The sequence below is a fragment of the Sphaerodactylus townsendi genome, linkage group LG16 (assembly GCF_021028975.2).
Source record: "Sphaerodactylus townsendi isolate TG3544 linkage group LG16, MPM_Stown_v2.3, whole genome shotgun sequence".
NCBI lineage: Eukaryota > Metazoa > Chordata > Lepidosauria > Squamata > Sphaerodactylidae > Sphaerodactylus > Sphaerodactylus townsendi.
In genome coordinates, this window is record NC_059440.1 from 14,123,880 (window position 1) to 14,144,656 (window position 20,777).

At 45.6% G+C, this 20,777-nt stretch overlaps 1 protein-coding gene across 2 annotated transcripts in view; it reads left to right on the plus strand.

Moving 5' to 3' along the window:
• ANKFY1 (ankyrin repeat and FYVE domain containing 1) overlaps positions 1–20,777 on the plus strand; it is a 59,337-nt gene that overhangs the window by 5,755 nt on the left and 32,805 nt on the right. For both annotated transcript variants that reach the window (XR_007246326.1, XM_048519062.1), the window contains exons 2-6: positions 5,357–5,549; positions 9,933–10,051; positions 15,670–15,805; positions 17,167–17,290; positions 20,269–20,418. Coding sequence is in view for 1 of the 2 variants with exons in the window: in XM_048519062.1 (XP_048375019.1) it covers positions 5,357–5,549; positions 9,933–10,051; positions 15,670–15,805; positions 17,167–17,290; positions 20,269–20,418 (722 nt within the window). In the remaining variant the exon portion in view is untranslated. The remainder of the gene's footprint in view (positions 1–5,356; positions 5,550–9,932; positions 10,052–15,669; positions 15,806–17,166; positions 17,291–20,268; positions 20,419–20,777) is intronic.

The following is a 20,777-nucleotide window of genomic DNA, read 5'->3' on the forward strand; positions in this document are numbered from 1 at the left end:
ACCCTCCCCCAAAGGGCTCAGGGCGGTGAAAAACAGAATAAAATAACATATTTTAGAATACCTATGTACTGTCCCAATCTGCTGATACATTAACTAGTGGATAAAACTACCTTTCACATATTAAATATAAAGGGACAGGATAAGCAATCTTTTCCCTTTCTCCCAGGAATTTAATGCAGGGGATTTGAGCCTGACCAAAACACTGCCAGATTCTGACTTGGCAAAGGCCATAAAGGAAGCTTTCCTTTTATTAGTCCTAATTCTTCCCCCCAGCATTTTCAATGTATGCCCCCTGGTTCTAGTATTTCTTTAAGATGACTAGATAAGTTCCGTACCTTAGAAGACGTTTCACTCATGTCTGAAGAAAAAAAGGAAGAATGCCTTTCATTCAAAAAATTATCTGTTGAAGAATTGTTCCTTTGTTTCTGACCTCAGTGTGGCTAAGTGGATCGAACTGTTTTCTGAATGTTATCATTTGAACTCAGATCTCTCTCTGTGTATAAAATAGGTATTTTGCTTTGCTGCTGGCATCGTGCTTGTTTGGTGGTTGTGAAAAAGCTGTTCTAGGGTTGGGGATTGTCTGTAAGCAAGAGAAGGCCGGCTAGCCTGGGCCTGTCTGAGAGGGGGAATCATTATCCAGCATGCACTGCAGTGCACTGAACTATTGATCATTCTAGACTCTGACTATGTGACTGAAGAAATGATTAACTCAGTGTGTTATCCTAGGTTGTCAAATGAGGCTGGGGAAAAATTTAAATTTCATTTAAAAACATGATTGAATGCTGTGAACCCATATTGTCCATCACCACCAGCTCTCCCCACTCAATGATTTTATATCCTTGTCACATAACTTTTTGGTTTTTAGTGACTTCTTGGTGCTCCAGGAGTTACTCACCAGGGCAGGTGATGTTTTCTTGGTGGGCTTGGCTGGGTAGAAGACTTACTACACAATCGCGGGGTGGGGGGTGTCACGTGAAACCCCTCAGGAGGCGGCATGACCCCGGCACTGGTGCAAATTCCCCTTGCACCAGTGTAAGGGGCATTTGCACTAGCGCAGAGGCACTTATGTCAGTTTTGGGGAGCTGTGTGGTAGTGCAATTCTTGGACTCCAGAGCTCAGTACTTCTCTTGCAAAGAAGCCATACCCAGGGGTGAAGCTGACTTTTGTTGACTTCCTGTGCCCTTTTGGCCTCCCATTTGTGGTTGTAGATAGACTCATGGGAATCATAGAGTTGGAAGAGAGCCCAAGGGCCATCAAGTCCAACCCCCTGCAATACAGGAAGAGAATCATAGAATCATAGAGTTGGAAGAGAGCTCAAGGTCCATCAAGTCCAACCCCCTGCAATACAGGAAGAGAATCATAGAATCATAGAGTTGGAAGAGACCCCAAGGGCCATCAAGTCCAACCCCCTGAAATACAGGAAGAGAATCATAGAGTTGGAAGAGACCCCAAGGGCCATCAAGTCCAACCCCTTGCAACGCAAGAACACACAGTCAAAGCACTCCTGACAGATGGCCATCCAGCCTCTGTTTAAAAACCTCCAAAGAAGGAGACTCCACCACAGCCCATGATGCAGCCCATGGAGTGCATAGAGCAGTTCCATGGGGGTTCAAGTGAGTGTCCCTGTTTTGCTCACTGGCTGTGCCGCAGCAAGCCTGTTGGGAGGCGGCGTGACTGCGCCATCCCTGGCCACTGCCCAATTACCCCCCTTTTAGGATTGCACTGTAAGAGATGCTGCGCCATGTATCAGCATGTCACCTGAGGCCAGTGAAGACGTCTTGTGGGTCATCTTGTGTCTAAGAAACACCAGACCTCTTAGACTTTATCGGTCAGCCATTAGACCATCAAGAAGCTTAGCCTGTGGTTTAAAAGAGTTCTCCCCCTTTTACAGTTGTGGAGAGGAGACCCTTTTATTTCTTGGCTTGGAAATTAGAGAGCTGGGAAGTTGGTGAGATTTTGATACTATTTACTCTGCCTGTCAACCGTGAACGTTCCGTTCCTTGTGTATTTTATCTTTGGAACAGCTGCCAAGTTCTGTCAGGAAAAATGCAAAATCGTAACTCTGAATCAAATGTGCACACGTTTTCTGATATTGAGATGTTGGCTTCCGGGTTGTAGAATGTGGAGAATTTGCTGGACAACCTATGAGAAACCAAATTTCAACTGACTTAGTTCCGTGCCAGTGTGGCTCTCGAGCGAAACTTTATAAGAAGCTTTTCTATCCAAGCTTGCAATTAGCTGACGGTATTTGTGAACATCAGACCGGTCCTGTTCGCTCCGTGCTCCCCAGAGTGACATGTCCCATAGCTATTGTGCTACTCGAAGCTGCATTCCTGTGGCTGTCTTTTGATCTGTTACAATGGACTATCAAGGCTACCCCTCTGGAATTCCCAGGCATTCCCTTTTGAGCCATTTGAGTCTTCCAGGATTTTCTGTAGATGGCTTAGTAGGGGTGAGAGCAAACCCCCCCACCCCCCCAGTATGTTGGGAGCTCCTGAGTCAACACCCATTCCATTGCAATGCATAATATCCCTCCTTCAGTAGTCTTTGATCTTTCACTGTTGCTTGGATATTAAATCTGTTAAGTGTCTTGGCGTGCAGTAACACAATACGTAATGTTTTGTTCGAACGCTCTTGTTTTTGCACAGCACGCATTCTGAGCCTTCTGCCCTGTTTACAGTTGATGCAGACTTTCTCCTTCCATAATATTCGGAATCAGCTGGATTTAATCCCCCCCCAAATGCTACCAAATTTATTTATTTAAAAACACTTTCCTTGTGCCTTTATGCAGCTCCATGGGTAGAACACTTTTTAAATGAGTAGCAGTAACAACAGCCACAGGAAAAAAAAGAGTTGTTTTACCTAAATGGTTTCAAAAATAGATTGTGCAATGCTTGCGAAACTTCCCGAGGGAAGGATAGCCCTGCATTTCCTCACAAAGTTCACTGATTTTTCAGACAGTATGAAGCAGGTTACTTTCATACACCTTGAATGCTCTGGGGGTGCGTAAAACTGAAAGGAAAGTTTCCGATGGTGGTGAGGAGCCAATAAAATCCTGTGCCTTCTCATCACTGTCAAATAGTTGAGTGCAAACAAGAAACAACCAAGTTGAAAGGAGATGTCCAAAGTAAGGGAACAGGAAGTAAGGGAACAGGCGATCGCAACATGAAGAATTTGATAACAAGGGGGGCAATTTGGAAATTCCATCTCCTTCTCTTGAATCTCCCCTGCAGAGTTTTTAAAAAAGGTCTAAAGGACTTGAGAAGTCTGGTTTTCAACTCTTGCTTTCTCCAGCGTGGTGTAGTGGTTAAGAGCAGGTGGATTCTAAACTGGAGAACTGGGTTTGATTCCCCACTCCTCCACCTGAGTGGCAGAGGCTTATCTGGCGAACCAGATGGGTTTCTGCACTCCTGCATTCCTGCTGGGTGACCTTGGGCTAGTCACAGTTCATCCAGAACTCTCTCAGCCTCACCTGCCTCACAAGGTGTTTGTGGTGGGGAGAGGAAGGGAAAGGAGCTTGCAAGCCACCTTGAGTCTCCTTACAGGAGAGAAAGGTGGGTGATAAAGCCATACTCCTCTTCTCCATCTTCTTCTTTAACTGATAATTTGACTGCTTTCCACATCCTGTGTATTCTGGAGTACTTTCAGTCCTCAGCATGCAGATATGAAATAGGGAAGCGTATTCATACATTGACTTCCATATCTTTACACCGCAGATGTCAGCAGAGAAACGGCCCATTTCTTCTTTTCCAACGTAGAATTCTTAAGAGGCTTTTTCCCTTGATCTCTCCTTCAGGATTATAAGATTCCCCCCTCCTCCTACATGCAGTTATCGGACTGCTTGATATCATATATTCTGGCGCAACGGCCTGATGGCAAAGTGCAAATACTGACGTGCATTGCCTCATAAGCTTATATGATGGTGCTTCCTTTTTGTTTGCAGTTTGGGTCAGAAATAGCAGAACTTTATCATGCAAAGTTGACTTATGCCTGGTAAACCTGGTACAAGGAGCAGCAGTGGCGTAGTGGTTAAGAGCAGGCGTACAAGGAGCAGCAGTGGCGTAGGAGGTTGAGAGCTCGTGTATCTAATCTGGAGGAACCGGGTTTGATTCCCAGCTCTGCCGCCTGAGCTGTGGAGGCTTATCTGGGGAATTCAGATTAGCCTGTACACTCCCACACATGCCAGCTGGGTGACCTTGGGCTAGTCACAGCTTCTCGGAGCTCTCTCAGCCCCACCTACCTCACAGGGTGTTTGTTGTGAGGGGGGAAGGGCAAGGAGATTGTAAGCCCCTTTGAGTCTCCTGCAGGAGAGAAAGGGGGGATATAAATCCCAAACTCTTCTTCTTCTTCTCTACTCTAATCTGGAGGAACCGGATTTGATTCCCTGCTCTGCTGCCTGAGCTGCGGAGGCTTATCTGGGGAATTCAGATTAGTTTGTGCACTCCAACACATGCCAGCTGGGTGACCTTGGGCTAGTCACAGTCCAACGCTGAAGATCAGGGATAGCGTGCCGTTACGTGCTCTGCCACCATCTGTTGAGTTTGCTGAGTGAAACCAACGGACCCGTGGGTCAGTTTCAACACTTTATCTCATGTTTTTAGTCATGGATCCGGGACAGCCTCTTCAGTGCTGCCACTGGATGCAGTGTGTTGACACAAGAGCTGAGCCACCCCCTGCGAGTGACTGAAATAGTAGGCAGCTGGAGAGGCAAGTACTTCTTTCTCTCCTTTCCTGGGAGGGGAAGAACTACGAGGACTGATGTATCCCCCCAACAAAATTCTTTTCCTCTGGCTCAGCTCCATCTCCACATGGGGTACATCTCCAGAGTACGACAATGGCAAGGATTTCCCAGCCTTAGTTCATCGAATCTTTTATCTAGAGATGCCTTTGTTTGGGCCTGTGTCTTTCTGAAGATGAGGCCCGCCCTGTATTGTGTTGCTGAGCGCTGTCCCCTCCCCATAAACGTATGAAGTGGCCTTCTGCAGGAACCAAGCAATTGTCCATGTCACTCAGCATTGTCTGTGTTGACTGGCGGCGGTTCTCTGGGGACGAGGGCCCCTTCCGCACTTGCAGAATAATGCACTTTCAATCCACTTGCAACAATTTCTTGCAAGTGGGTTTTGTTATTCCGCACAGCTGCAAAGTGGATTGAAAGGGCATTGTTTTGCATGTGCAGAAGGGGCCTCTGGCAGAGAATATTCTTTCTGGGCGCTTACCACTGAAGCTCTTTCCTTGGTATCTGCTGAGGATCGAACTGGGGACTCATCTGTATTCAAAGCATGTGTTCCGCCATTTAGTTGAACCCCCCCCCCCTTCTTGTTCATATATTTTGTTTGTTTGACTTTTATCTTTGCAGAAGAAGTGGCTAAATTGGAGAAACACTTGATGCTTCTCCGCCAGGAATATGTCAAGCTGCAGAAGAAGCTCACGGAGACGGAGAGAAGGTGCACCCTCCTGGCTGCTCAGTCGAATAAAGGGAATGCCAGTGACTCCTTCATCAGTCGGCTGCTGGCCATTGTGGCTGAGCTGTATGAACAGGAGCAGTACAGGTAAGATCTAGCAGGATCCCTTCAGAGCCCTCTGTGGCGCTGTCCTCCTATCCTGATACTCCTGGGAACTTCTGTCCTCCAGTTCTATCCTTGGCCTTTAAAAGGTCTCTTCTTCTCTCAAATTACCTCCTGCTTTCTCCTTTTGTTTTTTTTACCTGTTTTTTTTAACCAGTATGATGCCACCTTAGTTCCTCCAAAACCTGCCCTTTCCACGAAGCCTTTGACGTAACCCAAGGGAGTCATACTTGGCCCCTTGTTAGAAGATGAGGAAGAAGAAGAAAAATAGCTCCTCTTGTAAGGAGACTCAAGGTGGCTTACAAGCTTCTTTCCCTTCCTCTCCCCACAACAGACCCCTGGTGAGGTAGGTGGACTAAGAGAGTTGCAAAGAACTGTGACTAGCCCCAGGTTCACCAGATAAGCCTCTGCCACTCAGGTGGGGAATCAAACCCAGTTCTTCAGATTAGAATCCACCTGTTCTTAACCGCTACACCACACTGGCTGTCAGGCCCACAAGCCAGCTGAGGCAACCCCCCACAGCTCCCGATCTAGAGTTACCATTCCAGGCACCCTTCTCCCACTCCTAATCTGGCCTGGAGAACTCTGTGGGCTTTTCAGCCAAGGCAGGCACCTCCCCGCCACCGATCTGGTGAGCGTGCTGGGGATTCGCCTGAGGCAGAAAGCCCTGCTGGGCTCGGCCTAACCAAGTCACATTTATGTCATATCTACTCCTCATAACAAAATGAATTTGACACCTCTACAAAACGAAATATGCATGAGTAGAGTGAATATTCGCTTTCTTCTTCCCTCCCCACCATTTCTCCCGTGGACCAGTTTTAGATTATAAGCTCCTTGGGGTAGGATATACCTGGTCTATGCCATGAAACCTCCTGGATTTCAGTTCTTTATAAAACAGAGGTGAAGAGAAAAGCCGCGGATGCTACAAAGTACTGCAAAATGTTTTCATAAGCTAGCAGCCCATTTCCAGTGAGGTGACCGTGTTAATCTGTTGTAGCAAAAAAAAACCACCCCGGTCTTATGTTATTTAAGACTAATAAGTCCTTTACCTTGTGTAAGCTTTTGTTCTTCTATCTAGTATACTTGGGGGGTGCGTGCGTATCTCATTGCTGAGGAGTAGATGTGTTAGTGACAGCAGGGTTGGGTTGTTCTATTTTGAGAAAGTAATGTAGCTGGATGGTAGGTTCGCATTGTATGACTTGCTCCACTAACGTGATGTGTTTACAATGCAGTCCGCGTCCTTTCAGAATGCTTCTGCAGCTTCTCTTGTGTTGGGGCTGGCAGCATTTGCGTTCATCCGTGGACGGTGTTGTGTAGAAATGGAACACTGCCCCCTTCTCCCTTCTAATCCTGTTTCTTCCTTCTGAAGGTGCAAGTACCACTCTAGCTTAGAAGCCTGCTTTATTGAAAGGGGGGGGCTGTTTGGAGTACTTGAACTATGCCAGGGCTGTCCCTGCGCACACTGTTGGATTTGATTGTGTGTGTGTTAAGTGCCGTCAAGTCACTTCCAATGTGTGGTGACCCTAGGCATCATGGTGTAGTGATTAAGAATGGTGGACTCTAATCTGGAGGACTGGGTTTGATTCCTCACTCCTCCACATGAGCGACGGACACTTCTCTAGCGAACTGGATTTGTTTCCCTGCTCCTACACATGAAGCCTGCTGGGGTGACCTAGTCACAGTTCTTACAGAACTCTCTCAGCCCCACGCCCCCTACAAGGGGTCTGTTGTGGGGAGAGGAAGGGAAGGGAGCTTGTTAAGCCATCTTGACTCTCCTTATAGGAGAGAAAAGCGGGGTGTTAATCCAAACTTCTCCTCCTCCTCTTTTTCTTCTTCTTCAATGTTCTATCATTAACAACCTTACTCAGGTCTTTCACACTGAGGGCTACGGCTTACTTTATAAATAGAGTCACTCCATCTCACATTAGGTCTTCATGGGCTCATTCTGCACATGCAGAATAATGCACTTTCAAACTGCTTTCAGTGCTCTTTGAAGCTGTGCGGAGTAGCAAAATCCACTTGAAAACAGTTGTGAAAGTGGTTTGAAAACGCATTATTTTGCGTGTGCGGAAGGGGCCATGTTTACCTGCTGCTTTCAGCTTTTCCTAGCGTTATAGTCTTTTCCAGTGATTTTTGTCTTCTCATAATGTGACCGAGGTATAATAGCCTGAGTTTAGTAATTTTAGCTTCCAGGGAGAGAGCAGGCTTATCTTGATCTAGAACCAACTTATTTGTCTTTTTGACAGTCCACGATATCTGTGGAACTCTCCTCAATGCCACGTTTCAAATGAATCGACTTCCTTCTTACCAGCTTCCTTCGTAGTTCACTGAATCTAGTTAGTCATGCTTTAGTCAGCTTTGGAATTCATTGGAAGTTACTATTTTTTCTGCATTGGTTTGGTTGTTTTGATAACTAATGTCTTAGGTTAGTCATTCTTCACACTGATATTCTGTTATTCGGTTGTTACAAAACGAAGTGCTCTGATAAGCAAGGAGGAGGGCCAAACATTTTATATACGGAGAAGAGAATCATAGATTAACTGAAGACTACACGTTCTGTTTATAGTTGTGGTAGAGTACTGGTCTTTTATTTGACATTTGATATGCGTTTTAAAACAAAATTTATAATGACATTTTCTTAGTTTGGACACTGGTGAAATTAACAAATTCTGGACCATAATAAATATTGGTTGTTGTTCTTAACACTGATTTTGAACTAGTAGGTTTTTTTTCAACGATGTTGGTTTCATAAGACAGCCTGGATATTTTTTAATGGAAAGGGTCTTTCTTGAAGAAGAAGGAGGAGGAGAAGAGTTTGGATTTATACCCCACCTTTCTCTCTGTAAGGAGACTCAAGGTGGCTGACAAGCTCCTTTCCCTTCCTCTCCCCACAGCAGACACCTGGTGAGGTAGGTGGGGCTGAGAGAGTTCTGAACAAATTATGTTTGGCACAGCAGGAATGTAGGAGTGCAGAAACACATCTGTTTCATCAGATCAGCTTCTGCCACTCAAGTGGAGGATTGTGGAATCAAACCTGGATGTTGGATAAACAAGTGGAGGAGTAGGGAATCAAACCTGGTTCTCCAGATTAGAATCCACCTGCCCTTAACCACTGCGTCATACCTGGTCAAACTCTCCATCCCTCCCCACTTCTGCCATCATTTCTGTAAGTTTGTTGAGGCTGAGACCATGTGACTGGCTTGAGGCAATCTAGCAGGCAACACAGCTGAATGGGGATTTAAACCCCATTCTCTCTAGTCAGTCTGACACCATCTATTAGGCCATACTAGCTCTACACTTGGTGGGATCGATCTGTCTTTTTTTGTTGTTGTTAAAAAGGGAAACAGGGACTTCAATTTCACTTCATTTAACTAGTCGGGGATTTAAAGCTTTGTGTATTCAAGGGCACTGTGAAATAAGGGATCAGTGATGTATTTAGCTCTTCGAGGGCTGATGGAAATATGGGCCGCTGCCAATTCTGCCTGTTCAGGCGGCACTAACTTCATTGCTGTTTGAGAGGCTCGGGTGAGAAGCAGTTGTGGCCTGGGACCCTTCCAGTGCGTTCCTGCTTGTAGCTTTGCTGTATTCCAGACAACCTGTTCTTATTGTTGAGGTCTGTATTAGAAGTTGTTACGTTCTGGTTTGGGAATTGATTTTCGGCTAAGAGATAAGGCAGAATGCAATAAATATGACTTTCTGGAAATGACAAGTATCAAGTTAGTGCAGAAAAATGCATATAGTATATCTATCTCTTGCATGCTCTTTTAATCGGGCCTTGGTTTTCTCCGCCTTCGTCAGTGTGATAGTTCAGACCTCCTCCTGGGGAGTTAGTTGGACTTTCAAACTTCTAACTTTTCTGTTTTCGCAGCTGTGGGTATAAGCTCTGTCCTCAGAGTGTTGTCACTTCATGACACCAACCACATGGTTCACAAAAGGTGATGCCGCGATTGAACATGTTAGTTTTCATGGGATCGCAAGACTTTGTAATAGCTGATAAGAGATCTCAAGATCAGTGAAAAAATGAGGTGTTTTGCATTTCTTCTGGAACGCTTTTCTTCCAAAACTGGTGGGTTGTATAATAGACATGGGGATTAGAACTCAGAAAAGCCCAATGTATAGGTTGCACTCTTGGTTTCTAAGTTCTTTCCATCACATTTTTCGAATGCTTCTGTAAGAATATAGGGTGCAGGTGCCTTTTGCTTCGTGGTTCTTGGAATTGTAAGGAGCCACGGACGGCAGAAACATAGTGGGGATCCCGATGCAGTGATATTTTACCCCACGTCCCCCATGGCAGGCTCTCCTGAATTAATTACAGTTCCATGAAGTCATTCAGCCATCTAAACTCAGGTGTACGTTGTATCTCTTCAGTGACCTGAAGATAAAGGTTGGAGACAAGTACATCAGCGCTCACAAATTTGTATTGGCAGCTCGCAGCGAGGCTTGGAGTCTGGCCAACCTGGTGTCGACTGAAGAGCTGGATCTGTCAGGTTAGTTTCTGATGGGCGCAGTGTCGTGTGCGTGTGTGTGTGTGTGTGTGTGTGTGTTTGAGTGAGACGCTTTCATTGCCTCTGGAAGTGCTGATGAAAGGCCTCTTCGGGAGAGGAGGGCGGTATCCTTCAGAAGGAGGTGCCGGGACTACAGAAAGAGCCACTTGATCCATTAATTATGAAGCTTTTGTCTCTGAAACGTGCTGGCGGCCTTTCAGAGACGGGTGTTAATGCCAGTTAAATCAGTGGCCCGTCCTCTTTTCGCTTTAATGATGTGGACGCGAAGTGTGGCGCTCTGTTCGTCTTAACCGAGCGGGAGCTTGACATAGCCCCAAGACAAAGATGCTTGTAACCGCCTGATTATTCCTTTGTTTGCTCCGTCAGAAGCTGCCCCTGCACCGCTTCCGTGTGAAGCGCGGTTGTAACTGCAGCCGTATATCTTTGGAGAGTTGGAGCGTATTTGTTTTGGAGTTTTTGTCCTTGCCTTCTTTCCCTTGTAGCCAGTCGGCTTGCAGCTTTCATAAAAACTGAGCGGTGTGAACAAAAAGCCGACTGACTTGCACGCAGTTCCCCAAATTTTACAGGAAACTTTGGGCTTTTTTAGAATCTGTGGTTTTATTGAAAAGGAGTGGCTTGGTGGAATGGAGCAACGCTAACCAGAAAGGAAAAAAGATGGATTCTGCTGGAAGGGACAGCAGCTTTATCCATCCAGTAACTGATATCCTGATTTTCCATGAAATGGTATCCCAGGGTAGGTTAAAGGACAGCGAAAACACAAGTTGCCATAATGATAGTACAGCAATGTCAGCATCCTAAAATTAAGAATTAAGACCCAGAACCAGTTTACTGATGCTAATTTAAAAACCAGACTTGAATCCCACTAAGTGCCACAGCACCTTAGCTTGCAAAAAATTCACTAAAAAGAAATATATATATATATAAGGCTTAATGTATATATATATATACATTAAGCCTTTGCAACATGAACAGAGGCAGGGGTGGCCAACCTATGGAGCTCCAGATGTTCGTGGACTACAGTTCCCATCAGCCCATTCCAGCATGGCCAATGCTGGCAGGGGCTGATGGGAATTGTAGTCCACGAGCATATGGAGTGTCATAGGTTGGCCACCCCTGGTCTAGGCAAAACTCTCTTGGGGAGAGAACTCCAGAGCTCTGCCCCTGCCACAGAGAGGGCTTCCTTATGTGGCCATTCATTGTGGTTCAGACAGGAGTACATGTTATCTGTTAGCTGGTGAAAAAAGCATATATCTTGCCATTTTATTCAGGGAAAAAACCCTCAGAGCAGGCGACAGCGATAAAAGCATCCAAGCCCAATAACCAACTGTAGCTTTGCTGCTTGCCCCCACCCACAACCAGATGGACTGTGGACCAGATTTAGTTCACACCAAAAGGACCGTCGGTGATAACCTAAACACTTGAGTTGGCATGGCTTCTGATTTTGTTTAGGCAACATGGTCCCAGACTGTTTCGATCATCAGAAGAGTCCTGCTGGATCAGTCCAGTGGTCCATCTCGTCAGCATTCTGCCTCACACAGTGGTCAACCAGTTCTTCTGGAGGCCCAACAACAGAGCATAGAGGCTGAGGCCTTCCCCTGAATATTGCCCCTTTGCACTGATATTCAAAGGTTGACTGCCTCTCAACGTGGAGGTTCCCATTAGGGCTTTAAAGGTTGTAGTGTGGGACTTCATAAAGGTGAACCTCGTTCTTTTCTGATTCTGTTCAGTTTCGGAGACATTTTAATTTTTTTAAAAAGTGTGCGTAACATTTGTCAGGTTCATCTGTTGGTGACTTGATGAAAGTGCTCAAGAAAGCTTTTAACTGGCAAACTGGAATACCTGCTAATGGGTGGGGATCAGTGGTGGGATTCAGCAGGCTCACACCACTTCTGCAGAACCAGTTGTTAAAATAGTTCTTGTAAAACACAGGTGTCAAACTTGCGGCCCTCCAGATGTTCTGGACTACAGTTCCCATCATCCCCTGCCAGCAGTTGTTAAATTATTTGAATCCCACCACTGGTGAGGATAATTGAGTTACAAGGATAGTAGCGCGATTCTGTGTATTAATTTGTAAATATTGAAGGAAATAGCATATGGGTGGACATTAAGGGGGGGCCCGTCATTTAAATATATTATAATTTTGCATATAGTTTTTACCTAGAAAGATGGAATTTTATACATCTCTTTCAGGAAGTATTCTTTCTGAAATTATGGTTTTAATCTTTGTATATACTCTCTTCCTGCTGATACAGATAAATGACTGTACAGTAGATTACTGTTTATTCGAACTGGTCGCTGAGTGTAATAAGCATATTATGACGGCGACAGCGACTAAGGATTGGTAATGATTGTTCAGCGTTCCTTAAAATTGCACGTGCGTTTGGAGTGTGCTTTCTTCCAAGTAACGTTGTTTCATTTAGTTCTGTAAAAATTTTTGAACCCGTACTTTCGAGGCGACTTGCGAGAAATAATTCCGACATGCTGTTGAGGCAGTAGAAAAAAAAAATCCCCAACGTTAATGGTAATAAATCAGTTAAAATGTTATCTATATAAATAGAATCAAAATATAAGCTGCAGGAGGCTAAACGCTGCCATTAAAAAAATTAGAAGAAGAAGAAGAAGAAGAGTTTGGATTTATATCCCCCCTTTCTCTCCTGCAGGAGACTCAAAAGGGCTTACAATCTCCTTGTCCTTCCCCCCTCACAACAAACACCCTGTGAGGTGGGTGGGGCTGAGAGAGCTCCAAGAAGCTGTGACTAGCCCAAGGTCACCCAGCTGGCATGTGTGGGAGTGTACAGACTAATCTGAATTCCCCAGATAAGCCTCCACAGCTCAGGCGGCAGAGCTGGGAATCAAACCCGGTTCCTCCAGATTAGATACATGAGCTCTTAACCTCCTACGCCACTGCTGCTCCAATTAGATGTAAGAAACAGAGTGGAGCTGAAACTGCAGGATTTTAGGAATGGCTTTCCTTATGGAAACTACAGCTGGAAAATATCGATACTGCTGGAAAAAGAGGGTGCCTGCTTGCCCTTTGTAGTGCTTAGTGCCTTAGGGTGTATATATATGTGTGTGATATATGGCTGCTCCACATGATCAGTATAGCATCCTTTGCTCTTTTGCCTGCATGACTGTTTCTAATGTTAGCACTTCAGCTTGCTTCCCGGGGTTGGACGGGAGGACAGTTCCCACTCTGCAGAAAAACTATAAATACCCCTTTTTTGAACAAACCCTGCCTGCACCAAGACTTGTGTGTGGGGGGGTGGGGGGCTTGTGTTTTCCTTGTCTTGGTGAACAGATGCATAACCATGCTGTTCCTGCAAGTGATTTTTTCCCCTAGCACATTACCAAAACAAGCATCTTGAGCCTAGGAATAAACCAGAGCCCCTGGCATGGATATGTTGATCAAAAAGGCTACAGTAAGCAGCCCATCTGAGCCTTTAAAAGCACAGGATGCTTTTATAGGACTGCATAATATTAATATATAATTGTGCAGCTAATGACACCAGCATCTTTTTGTCAAGGGAATGTCGTGCCCTTTGAAGAAGAAGAAGAATGGATTTATATTCCACCTTTCTCTCCTGGAAGGAGACTCAAGGTGGCTTACAAAGCTCCTTTCCCTTTCTCTCCCCACAGCAGACATCTTGTGAGGTAGGTGGGGCTGAGAGAGTTCTGAGAGAACTGTGACTAGCCCCAGGTCACCCAGCAGGAATGTAGGAGTGCGGAAAGCCTCTGCCACTCAGGTGGAGGAGTGGGGAATCAAACCCGTTTCTCCAGATTAGAATCCACTTGCTCTTAACCACTACACCACGTTGGAAGAATGTGTGATTTACTAACTGGTTGTGATGGATTTTCCAAACTGTGTGGCCGTGGTCACAGAGGGAAAGATACACAGATACACCTCTGAAGATGCCAGCCACAGATGCAGGCAAAACGTTGGGAACGAGATCCACCAGACCACGGCCACACAGCCCGAAAAACCCACCACAACCAGTTGAATCCGGCTGTGAAAGCCTTCAATAATACATTGTTATTTACTATGTTTATATACTTTTCTCGTGTGTCAGTTTTTGAGCAGTTTGCTGTTTAAAAAACAATCCGAGTTACTATCCATTAACTGGCAAAAAAATTAGGCCAACAAATGAACCAAGTGGTGGAGCTGTCCACCGGAGATCTGGAAGCAACAAGGTTGGCTTCCCTTTTAAAGTCTTGGGGATTATTTTAGGGAGTTGATAAGCACTCAGTCTGCCCGTGAGCTAGAAATCCATAACTTGGAGGCAAAGTGAAAGCAGGATTCAAGACTGGGTCTCTCAGAGCCTAGTTGACTCTACTCAACACTGGTTTTGTGGAAACCAGAAGATCGGGGGAGATTTTGGATGAGGCTGTTTTGTCAGGGTTTAATAGTAATAGATCTCCAGCAGAGATGGCTCATCCATTCTGATTTATTACTGTTAAGCCCTGTGGGTTTGGTTGTAATCCAAGGACTGGGCTAACATTAGATTGTATTGGGGTGCTGTGTGGTTTCCGGGCTGAAGATGCCAGCCACAGATGCAGGCGAAACGTCCGGAGATAATGCTGCTAGAACACGGCCATACAGCCCAGAAACCACACAGCACCCCAGTGATTCTGGTCACGAAAGCCTTCGACAATACATTAGATTGTATTCTTGTTTCTTTTTCTTTTAATAAATATTTCATTGATTTTCTCAATATATAATTCATAAACATGAAAAGGAAATATAGAGCGAGAAAAAGAGAAAGAAAAAAGAAAGAAATATAGCTACTCATAAGTTATATACATTCTAATACATTGGATCTTAAGCTACTAACACTGCTATCCTCGAGAGAGAACATTCTATAATTTTAAAATTCGTTACCTTCTAGCGTTTAATTCCAAAACAGCCATAAGCATCGAATAATCAGTGACTTGCATCTTAATCATTCGCAGATTAATAATCTTACTATTATTAATCTTGCATAATTGATTTATTCACAACTGAATAATCGTACTATTGTTGATCTTACACAATTGGTTCAGCCTCAGATAAAAAAATACAATTCAATTTCTCATCAAACTCTTGTTTTGATCGTCTGTTCACCAAAGTTGTTAGTTTGGCCAGCGTGCCATGTTTTCTAACTTGGTCCTCCCAGAGTTCTGTGTTCAGATCTCTTTCAGTTTTCCAACGGGATGCAACGATTCCCTTGCGCATTCTTGACACGGAGTGAAGTAGTACTCTGATTACACCTCTGAAGACAGGCCATCAGAATATGCTTTGCTTATGTATGATGGAGTTTTTGCTAATTCAACACTTGTACCCTACTCCCGTGGACTGGGAAAACACTGATGTCATGATAGAAAATGAATTATTTTAGATTTTACATGTTGGCGGCTTCTGCTTGCAAAATGCTCTACCGGCCAGTCATCTACCTGTAGCTGCTACTCTGTGTTTTGTGTTTATTTTGCATCTGGGTTGCTTCCGGCTGGTCAGACCAGACGGCTGAGTTTGACTAGTGCTGTCCCTGCTTGGTGACCCCTAAAGTAAATTGACACAAGGCTCAACAATCCCCACCCCGGTAATATATCTGATGCTTATTCCCCAGATGCTGACTCAGAGGTAACCATGGCGATGCTGCGCTGGATCTATACAGATGAGCTGGAGCTGAGAGAAGACGACGTGTTCCTGACGGAGCTGATGAAACTGGCAAATAGGTTTCAGCTGCAGCTCCTGAGGGAAAGGCAAGCCTCCGAATAAGCCATTGCGTCTGCCTCATAATTAGCCAAGCTGGGTGCAAATTGGCTCTTGGTCCTGCTGCAGATCGTTAGTTCCTGGGGCTTTGGGGGAGGTGGCTTCATATTCAGATGTCGCTGTTTTAAATCATGCAAAATGTGTCTGTAGGTCAGAGGTGGCCAACCTATGGTGCTCCAGATGTTCCTGGATGACAGTTCCCACCAATTGGCCATGCTGGCAGGGGCTGATGGGAATTGTAGTCCAAGAACATCTGGAGCAGCGTAGGTCAGCCACCCCTACTGTAGGTGATCCTGGCCTTGGCACGCGTTGTCAGTGGGCTGATGGTGGTTCGACCGTGGTCCATTCATCCCCTCAAGCGAACAATTCCACTGTGTGTCTTGTCATCATCTTGTGTTACTGTGTGTTACTGGAAGTGCAGAGCTGAGGGCTCCTTTCACCGTCATTCATTCATTCATTCATTCATTCATTCATTCATTCATTCATTCATTCATTCATTCATTCATTCATTCATTCATTCATTCATTCATTCATTCATTCATTACATTTTTAAACCGCCCTCCCCCGGAGGCTCAGGGCAGTGTACAGCATTTTCATATCACATAATACAATAAAACCAATATAAAACAGCAGATTAAAATTCCCAGCTCAACAATTGTATACAAGTATGGCGACTTCATCCTCCCAACCCCAACCACGGGAGGCCTAGATGATATGGGGTCTGATGGTCATTACGGCTGGCCAAAAGCCTGCCGGAACAGGTCCGTTTTACAGGCCCTGCGGAAACTCTGTAGGTCCCGCAGGGCCCTGGTCTCCTGAGGGAGCCTGTTCCACCAGGTAGGGGCCAGGGCTGTAAAGGCCCTGGCCCTTGTGGAGGCCAGTCCGATCTTTTTTGGGCCAGGGATTTCCAGCAGGCGCTCCTTTGAAGAGCGGAGGGTCCTAGCGGGACAATACGGGGAGATGCGGTCCCTCAGATATGCGGTCCCTTGGTGTTTTGGTGGATCCGTGTCTCCTCCCCACCCCCACCCCCATATCTGTCAAAACAGTAGGTGCCTCCAGGTTGAAATGGGACCTTAAACTCTCATGGGCTGCTTAGAAGTCATGGCTCAGGGATAAGGCATGCTTTGCATACTGGAAGTCCCAAGTTCATGTTAGGGGGAGAAGATCCTCTGCCTGTCACAGTATACAATACTGGACAAGATGCAACAGTGGTCTGATTTGTTGTAAGGCAGCTTTAGATCTGTATCTGTCCAGTGGAGTAAGTCATTGCCTTGGGCTCCACCTTGCTCCCTGCAGCAGATCTCTTGGATGTCTAGTTACTGATGTTCTTCTCCCCTGTTTTCCTTGCTAGATGTGAAAAGGGAGTCATGTCGCTGGTTAACGTCAGGAATTGCATCCGCTTTTATCAGACTGCTGAGGAGCTGGATGCCAGCACTTTAATGAACTATTGTGCTGAGATCATTGCCAGTCATTGGGTAAGTACCAAGGGATTGGAGCCAGGAGTGCTTGAAAATGATATCCTAAGATCTGGCTCTAACTCTTAACTATCATAAATGGGCCTTTGTACTCTACGTTCTAAGGCAAGATTCTCTGTAAAGGATAGTGCTGAATCAAGCATGTTCCTTCTTTGGGTTGTTGCTATTTTCTGTTGCAGTTTAAGAGCCATTTCATATGTGCTGCAAAGACTGTATTGTAGTGATGTTCAATGGCTTGGAAGCCGCCTGTGGCTCTCCTGAGCGCCGAATTCACCCTGTCCGTATTTAAGGAAAAGTGGGATCCCACACATTCTCCTGAACTGCTTATTATACCAAGAACTCCGATCCAATCTGTTATCCCAAGCCATAGACTCTATGATTGATTATACTGAATCAGATAAAGTAGTTACGCTTTTAAATTGTCAGGATTTTCATTGTTGCCTTATAGTGGCAAAGTTTTTGTCAGAAGTTTGTAAACTGAATGTATGACAAACGCAAAGTTTTTTACTGTTCACTTTTTGACTGGAACTGTATTTTTATACTATTGTGTATATGCCAATAAAGGCTTATTGAATTGAATTTAAGGAAAGTGAGCAAGGTAATGGCATGGTGGGGTTCATTGTTAGCAGTTGGCCACACCTTGAAACAGCTGCTGGAGGAATGGGTAACCTGTGAAGCTTCCCTGCAGTGTAGGACTCTGTCCAGGGATGGAAGTAAATGTGGCTCTTTTGGTTGATGGTAATTACAAACATTTCTGTCTGTGAGCTGCTGTGTACTACTACAGTGCCACTGAAGGATGCAAGTGGGGAATTCTGGTGAAGAGCAGGTGCGGTTTAATCTGAGGAACCAGGTTTCATTCCCCGCTCTGCCACTTGAGCTGTGGAGGTTTATCTGGTGAACTAGATTAGCTTGTGCACCCCAACACAAGCCAGCTAAGTGACCTTGGGCTAGTCACAGTTCTTCGGAGCTCTCTCAGCCCCACCTACCTCACAGGGTGTTTGTTGTGAGGGGGGAAGGGAAAGGAGATTGTAAGCCCCTTTAAGTTTCCTTACAGGAGAGAAGGGGGGGGGTATAAATCCAAACTCTTCTTCTTCTTAAGGTGGGATGTTATCACCTGAATAGGCACACTCTGCTTGCACTGAAAACAAGAGGTTTCTGGTGTTTGATTACTGAATTGCAGTGTCGTTCCTGAGGTTGTTCAGTGAAAACAATTTGTAGAGTGGGAGCAAATTGGCTTATTATAGATGATCAGATTGTGCAGTTTGCTCAGAGATACATTTTCAGTGATTAGGGCAATAAAATGGAATTAAAGTGATCCATGCACGCAAGAAAGGCTTGAACACAAAACTGGTAACTTGTGTTTAACAATGAAGCTCTAAATACTTGAATGTACTAAAGATGGTACTTTAGGTGAAGTCAGTGGAAAATGAATTAAGTAGTGTTGTTGGTGCGTACCCTTGGGAGATCACGTACCCCAGGTTGCGGTGGGGGTGGGGGGAGGCAGAAGGAGTAGTAGTTTGGATTTACATATTACCTTTCTCTCCTGTAAGGAGACTCAAGGTGGATTACAAACTCCTTTCCCTTCCTCTCCCCACAACAGACACCTTGGGAGGTAGATGGGGCTGAGAGAGTTCCGAGAGAAGTGTGACTAGCCCAAGGTCACCCAGCAGGAGTGTAGGAGTGCGGAAATACATCTGGTTCACCAGATAAGCCTCCGCAATTCAGATGGAGGAGTGGGGAATCAAACCCTCCCTTGCATGCCACCCCTTACTCCCTCCCCTCCCTCCCCTTCCCTAGCATGCCACCCCTTCCTTCCTTCCTTCCTTCCCTCCTTCCTTCCTTCCTTCCCTCCTTCCCTCCCCTCCCTCCCCTTCCCTTGCATGCCACCCCTCCCTCTGCCTCTGCTAGGGTGGGTGGGCCATGTCCAGATGCCAGGGGCCCTCCCCCTTCCCTTGCATGCCACCCCTTACTCCCTCCCCTCCCTCCCTCCCCTTCCCCTGCATGCCACCCCTCCCTCCCCTCTCTCTCCATCATTTCTCTAATTAGTAATAAAATGCAGACCTGGAAGAGATTAATTATTGGTTGGTGGAAGGAGCATGGGCAGGCATGATAAAATATCACATACTGCTTGGTTACATTCAGTGGTTGCAGGTTACAGCAAGCAAACGAAACAACAACATCAATAAGCTAAAGAAAACAGACACAATGACTTGGAAGTTACCTGTGGCTCTCCTGAGTGCTGAATTCACCCTGTCCGTATTTCAGGAAAGTGGGCAAGGTCATTGCATGGTGGGATTCATGGTTAGCAGTTGGCTGCACCTTGAAATAGCTGCTGGAGAAATGGATAGCCTGTGAAGCTTCCCTGCAGTGTAGGCCTCCGTCCAGGGCCTATATCAGTGGTGGCGAACCTGTGGCACGGGTGCCAGAAGAGGCACTCAGAGCCCTCTCTGTGGGCATGCATAAACAGAGTCCCCCCCCCCCCACACACACACACACATCTAGGCTGGCCTGGGCCACTGGGCTCAATTATTAGCATTAAACTTAAGACCTAGTTTTGGGGAAGCAGTGTAGGCAACCCCGTTAAGCGCTGTTAAACCCCACTGATTTTCATGCAAAGAACTCAAGCGCGATCCTTTACCTGGGAGTAAGCTCAGTTTCTGGCAATGGGGCTTGCTTCTGAGTAAACCCTCCTAGAGTCGTGATTCACCAGTTGGAAGAGTTGCTTGGTTGCTTCAAAGCAGAGCCAACGACTACCACCAAGCTTACTCCCGAGTAACGTACACCTCGGAGCCAACTGCTTTTTCTAAACTAAAACCTCAGTATTCAGGTTAAATTGCCGGGTTGGCACTTTGTTCGCCATCACTGGCCTATACTCTGAATGGCTCTGAAATAATACACCAGTGTCTTAACATACTGCTGTGGTAGTTGGGAGTGGGGCAAACCCCTTTTCAGCTCTTTTTTTCCCTTTCCCCTCTCAGGATGACTTGAGGAAAGAGGACTTCAGCAGCATGAGCGCGCAGCTCTTGTACAAGATGATCAAATCCAAAACGGAATTTCCTTTGCACAAAGCTATTAAAGTGGAGAGGGAAGATGTGGTGTTCCTGTACCTTATCGAAATGGATTCCCAGGTACAGTGTGGCCATCCAGATCTGCACAAGGGTTAGTTTTGGAAAGCTTTCTGGCATAGAGAGCAGGGGCAAAAGGTCTCGAGACGGTTTGTAGGAAAAGCTGAAGCGAAAAAGGACAATCGTCCACAATGGAACTCAGCACGTGAGCAGGATTAGCAGCAACGGTGAAAATAATTGAAAGGCGAGGCATATTTGAGGTTAAATAAGTATTCTTTTGCCCTTTTAGAAGCAGGCTGACCCCTTATATTTCATTAGCACCCGTTTTAGAGGTAAAACAAGCACTGGAATTCTAACACCTGTTGTTGGTTGTTTTATGGCATCTAACTGCAAAAGGTATCTAATTGTTAGTGTGTTAAGTG